At 38.6% G+C, this 6,403-nt stretch overlaps 1 protein-coding gene across 1 annotated transcript in view; it reads left to right on the top strand.

Annotated features, from left to right (window-relative positions):
* The window catches only part of MRPS5 (mitochondrial ribosomal protein S5), a 23,040-nt gene continuing 16,637 nt past the window's right edge, over window positions 1-6,403 (top strand). Inside the window, exons 1-4 of the mRNA XM_014534962.1 lie at window positions 1-96; window positions 671-751; window positions 1,267-1,404; window positions 4,643-4,768. Coding sequence (XP_014390448.1) covers window positions 1,365-1,404; window positions 4,643-4,768 — 166 coding nt within the window. The 5' untranslated portion in view covers window positions 1-96; window positions 671-751; window positions 1,267-1,364. The remainder of the gene's footprint in view (window positions 97-670; window positions 752-1,266; window positions 1,405-4,642; window positions 4,769-6,403) is intronic.

Here is a 6,403-nt window from a genome sequence, read left to right as displayed (position 1 = left end):
GGGAGAGAGGCTGTCCTACAGCTTGAGTCGCCTGGGTGCCCGACTGTTAGATCCCGGGCTGGCAGTACCATTATTTAAAAGAGGGCTGTTTCGAAGGTCAGTTTACCTGTTGGCTGTTAGCTGCCATGATCTAGTTCTAGCAGCACCTGAGGGTTATTTCTCTCCATCCTTGACAACGTTTGTTGTCAGCCCTTTTCATTACAGTCATCTTCGTGAGAGTGAATTGATATCTGTGATTTTGATTTGCATTTTTTATGGCTAATGAGCAGATTTTCTCATTGCTTATTGGCCATTTGTATATGGTGTTTTTGGAGACAGTCTTTTAAAATCTTTTCCCATTTTTAAATTGGGATGCCTTTTTTGAAATATATTTTCATTGATTTCAAAGAGGAAAGGAGAGGGAGATAGAAACATCAGCGATGAGAATCAGTGATCAGCTGCCTCCTGCACGCCCCCTGCTGGGGATCCCGAGCCGCACCCCCAGCATGTGCCCTTGACCGGAATCCAACCGGGACCCCTCAGTCCACAGGCCAGCTCTCCAGCCAGGGCTTGTCTTGGTTCTTTTATTCTATAGATGTTGATATTACTGTGAATATGGGCTTGCCTGTTTTTAAAGTGCTTTTTCATGGAAAAAATGTATCTTATTTATTTATTTATTTTTACTTTACAGGTCTCTTATGGTCCAGGCAGCTTTACCCACACACCATTCCAACAGCTTCCACTTTGGCATTGAAGACTGTTCCCAGTAATGGTGAGATTTGTTTATTTAACTATCTTCTCTTAGATCTAATACTAGAGTACTTTGTGTGGTTTTTAGAAATGTAAATGAACAAAGCATGTTCTTTGTAATGGAAGGCATAGGGTCTAAAGCAGTGGTTCTCAACCTTCCTAATGCCGCGACCCTTTAATAATACAGTTCCTCATGTTGTGGTGACCCCCAACCATAAAATTATTTTCGTTGCTACTTCATAACTGTAATTTTGCTACTGTTATGAATCGTACTGTAAATATCTGATATGCAGGGCTCGATCCCCAGTAGGGGGTATGTGCAGGAGGTGGCTGATCAGTGATTCCTTCTCATCATTGATGTTTCTATCTCTGTCTCTCTTTCCCACTCCCTTACTCTCTGAAATCAATAATAAAAAAAAAAAAGTTAAGGATTTTTGTGACTTAATTTTATTAGGAACAATTAATTATTTGGTGCTGGCAATGTTTCTTCACAGCCAAGGAGCATCTAATTCAAAGTTTTTTCCCATCTACCTACAGGCCCTTTGTCATCTCCAGGAACCAGAGACAATTGTCATTTCAGCAGCTTGACCTGTGCGCTACAGACACAATGCTGCATTTCTTCTCCCAGCAACTTGATGGGCCAACAGTATAGATCCTATAGTTTCTTCACGAAATGTACGTAGACTGGCCGCAAACTTCCCTTTTCATGAAACAGGAAAATGAAAGATGCTTTTATATCTTAATTTTTCTTTATTTTCTACTTCCTTAAATGAATTTTCACTTTAGTGATTAGTATGTGATATACTATTAAAATAAAAATGTTCCTTCATGTGCCTTGTAATATTATCTGACATGCTACCAGTCATATTTGTATTATACTTTGGGAACCACTAGTTTACTTTAATGCCCTTCTTTGGGGCCCCTGAGGCTGCTTTAGATTCACACCAAGAAATATACTCAGAGTCTGTTTCCAGTTGTGCTTTAGTTGAGGTAGGATATCTAATCAGGAAAAGTTTATTTATTTTAAGTAGATATTTTGTTGACACGACTCCTACTTGTGATAGAATTTGAAAGAGTTCAATCTGAACTGATAAATGGAGATTGAAATTACAACTCAACATTAGGCACATTTTTTAAAAACTAGAATTATAAAGCCAGTTTATTTTAAACTATTGGTAAATACAGAATCAAAAAAGAAAAGCACCTATAACCCTACTGCCTGAAATCCTGGTTTTGCCATCTTTTCATGCAGCGATCTATTATACATTTCCACGTTAGTTCACAGACTCTTCTCGTGCAGTGTTATGACAGCTGAATATTGCACTGTGTGGCTGTAGTTCACTGTAATGGGAGGTCTCCTATAACTAGGTCATTGTGTAGCAATGCAGGAAAGAGGACTTAGTGGTAGGGACATAACAAGTAGCATAGGCTTTGTTGTATCTGCAGATTAGGTGCAGAGAGAAAAGAGAGGGATGGAATTGGAGTCTCTTAGTGCCCCTATCCCCAAGTGTTTCTAAGAGTTGACTTTGTACTTAGGGACTATATCAGACTCAAAGGCCTTGGGAATTTTTTTAAATAGTTTTTGCCTTGCCCTAAAAGGTCTTTTCTCCAACTCCTCTTATTCTGGAGGTGGCTTTTGCCCTCGTAGGCCCTGTCCCTGCACTGCTGTCTCACCAGCCTCAGACTCTGCATTAGCCTGTGTTCTCAGTTATGGGACTCTGTACCCCTATGAGTTTATTGGCTCCCAAGTCATATTGAGATTAGCTTCAAGGGGGTGTTCTCAGTTGAAATTAGCATGGGGCTAATTTTTGCTGTTTCTTTGACAGAAAGGGTTGAAATAATAGTAAATCTATTCTAAATAGCAATTTAGGTTAATTAGAATCTTAGACCAGTTAAAATAGTAAAATCTCTGTCAAAACTTGTAGCTGTTAAAAAATTTTTGTGAATAATACTAAGAATATGAGATAAGGCTCAGAATGTAATAAATACAAAAATACAAATGTTATAATTCCAACTTTGTCTAAAACAAAAATATGTATACACTTAAGTATGCATGTATGAATTAAAAAAATAGAATATACATTCTGATCTAACAATGGTGATGGGATTCTGAATATTTTTTATATTCTTCATACTGTCTATATTTTCCAGATTTAAAAAAATAACCATTTCTGTTATAATCTTAAAAAAAGTTTAAAACCATTTTAAAAAGCATAATGCTATTCAAAAGTTGACATGTGACTTGTCTTTTTCAAATGTAGTTAGAAATTTTATTTTCCTCTTATGGAAACAAGATGAACTAAATGCTTTAGTCTTTTTTTCCTTGTCTCAATATCAACTTTAGTCTTTTATTTCCTTGTCTCAATATCAAGTTTTTTTTCAAATAGAACCCCTTTTATTCTTAATGAGTGATTTTCTTATTCTGCTTCTAAGTGATTAAAAACTCTGTAATTGATTTACCTGTTAATATGCCTCCTTTGGAAATGCTCTCATTGTGAACTTCCAGGTTTGGATGGCATTTGTAGGCACCATAATTTTTAAGCAGTCAGGAAAGAAAATCAACTGTTTAGAGTTTAGTCTGAGGGGTTGGTTATTTTATTTTGAACCTGTGCTTCTTTCAAGTGAATCAGTATCATCCTAAAGTTTGAGCTCAACCTAAACCCTTTGCTCTGATCGGGGTGAACACAGCACTATATGATGTGGAGTCTCACTCTTTTGAACTTCAGTTAATGGAAATCAGCTGTACGAATATGTGTTTTTCAAAAAAAATAGTATACTGTGCAGGTAAAAGCATTTAACAGTATTATAAATCCAAAACATTTTTCCCTTTCTTGTTATCTACCCTGAGGGTCAAGTTAAGGCTTTTCAGGAAGCAAGCAGGTAGAACTTTTAAACCCTAAGGGAGGATAAAAATACTTGTGTTGTAGATATTTTTAGTACATCAGGCAGGCAGCTATATGTAGTTTAGATTTTTGACTAGTACAACATTTGTGTGGCTCTGATTCTTTATTAAATAAATTGATAACGGAACAGAACCTGTGGTTATAAAACCAATTGGTGATACTGTGAAAGGTTGGAAGTCCTTGGGAAGAGAGAATTTAAATCTAATTAATGATTTAGATTCTACACCAATAAAATTCAGAATTATTTTAGTATTATTCACAATTAAATTCTACACAAGTAAAATTCAGAAGTAAAGAATCTGCACATTACACAAGCACAAAGGGGAAAATACTGATTGAAATGTATGGTAGAAAAAGATTGTGGGATCCTTGAAATTCACCAGTGGAAATCAGCAGTGTCAGGTCTATACGTAAAGTAAAAGAGAAGCGTGGTTTAGGAAGACACACTCACATGCACATTTCAACTCTCAGACCCCGACTCACTCGTTCTTTCCTTTGTATTGATTAGGTTTTAATCAGAGTTGAAGGTGAATTGGGGTGTTTTATTTTGAAAGAGATGTTTAGGTCATTCACAGAAGAATAAAGCAAAACGTCCAACTGATTAAGACTTATGGGTTCAGATTGACATGTCGGTTCTTGTTTAGGTTAAAAAGTCTGTATTTAAGAAGGAAAGTTATTGATTATCTCAGTGGTTTTAATGGAGGCAAGAGGACAGGGAAGAGATCTGTAAATAGTTGATAAAATGTCTGGAAAGCAAACTTGTTGGAAAGAGGGATTTAAATGTTGGCTGTCTTTTGTAGAGGAAGGCCATATTTGAAAGTAGTAGAATTGGTTCCTTTTGGGTTTTCCAAATGTAATTATGAGATATGTGCAAAGAATGGTTTAATTTTACTTTCATTTCTGCAATGGTGCAAGTGAAGTTGGCGTCTTCTGTTCTTTTCTATTCAATGGGAGACCATAGATCATTGCTTAAAAATAAGATAAATAAATAAAATCCTCTCTCATTACAGTGACAGCAGATGAGCTGTGGAAAGGTGCTTTAGCAGAGACTGGTGCTGGAGCAAGAAAAGGAAGAGGCAAGAGAACTAAGAGAAAGAGAAGGAAGGATTTGAACAGGGGTCAGATCATCGGTGAAGGTAAGCTTAAAAATATAGCTAATGTGCTTTTTAAGGTTTCCCCCCCAAATTTTATAGATATTTTTACAATCTAGAAGCATTAAAACATTTCTCTTGAAGGACATGAGGATCTGCTGCTCACCCCAGGAATCTGGGGGAGGAAAATTTCATAGAAAGGGATTCATTCATTCCTTCCTTCCTTCCTTCACAAGCCTTCGGTATCAGTGTAGCATATGCTTTGACAGTTCCTGTCCTCAGCTTATGATTCAGGATAAAAGATGGAATAAATGGCGAGTTGGCAAACTCTCTCTGCAAAGAGCTAGATAGTAAATAGTTTCAGCTTTGTGAGCTGCGTGGTCTCTGTTACAACCAGGGGCACAAAATAGTCATTAACAATACATAATCAAATTAGCATAGCTTGTTCCAATAACACTTTATTTATAGAAACAAGTGGTGGGCTGGATTTGGCCCGTGGCCCTTAGGTTTACCTGGGAACACATGATTGTTTATTCTTGTGTTTTTTTGAAGAATAAAAATAGTATGGTGTACTTGAATTGGCATTTCGTTGTGGTTGCTGATAAATTATTGTTGACTGGAGGTCTGGTGCATGAAAATTCATGCACTCGGTGGGCAGGGGGGTCCTTCAGCCTGGCATGCGCCCTCTCACAGTCTGGGACCCCTCAGGGGATGTCTGACTGATGGCTTAGGCCCGCTTCCCGGGAAATCAGGCCTAAGCTGGCAGTCAAACATCCCTCTGGCAGTCCGGGAGCCCTCAGGGGATATCCAACTAACGGTTTAGGCCCACTCTCCCGCAGGGAGTGGGTCTAAGCCAGGGGTGGGCAAACTTTTTGACTCGAGGGCCACAGTGGGTTCTTAAACTGGACCGGAGGGCCGGGACAAAAGCATGGATGGAGTGTTTGTGTGAACTAATATAAATTCAAAGTAAACATCATTACATAAAAGGGTACGGTCTTTTTTTTTTTTTTTTTTAGTTTTATTCATTTCAAACGGGCCGGATCCGGCCCGCGGGCAGTATTTGCCCACGGCTGGTCTAAGCCATTAGTCGGACATCCTTAGTGCTGCCACGGAGATGGGAGAGGCTCCTGCCATGCCCCTGCGCTGGCCAGCCATGAGCTGGCTTCTGGCTAAGTAGCACTCCCCCTGTGGAAGTGCACTGACCACCATGGGGCAGCTCTTGCATTGAGCATCTGCCTCCTGGTGGTCAGTGTGTGTCATCGTGACCAGTTGTTCCTGGTCATTCCGCCCTTAGGGTCAATTTGCATATTACCCTTTCATTATATAGGATAGTAATAGTCTTTCAGGCATGAAATAAACACATTCACTGTTCTAGTTACTGCATATCTACTTGGATATCTTTCTCTGCCTTACCTTGTATTTTACTTATTTATTTTTTAATTTAAAAATATTTTTGATTTCAGAGAGGAAGGGAGAGGGAAGAGAGAGTTACAAGCATCAATGATGAGAGAGAATCATTGATCAGCTGCCTCCTGCACATCCCCTATTGGGATGGAGCTGGAAACCTGACAATGTGCCCTTGATCAGAATCGAACCCAGGACCCTTCAGTCTGCAGGCTGATGCTCTATCCACTGAGCCAACTGGCTAGGGCTGTATTTTATTTTTTTGTTAACACTTAA

This window comes from Myotis brandtii, unplaced genomic scaffold, assembly GCF_000412655.1.
Source record: "Myotis brandtii unplaced genomic scaffold, ASM41265v1 scaffold1347, whole genome shotgun sequence".
NCBI lineage: Eukaryota > Metazoa > Chordata > Mammalia > Chiroptera > Vespertilionidae > Myotis > Myotis brandtii.
This window is presented reverse-complemented; position numbering and strand designations above follow the sequence as displayed.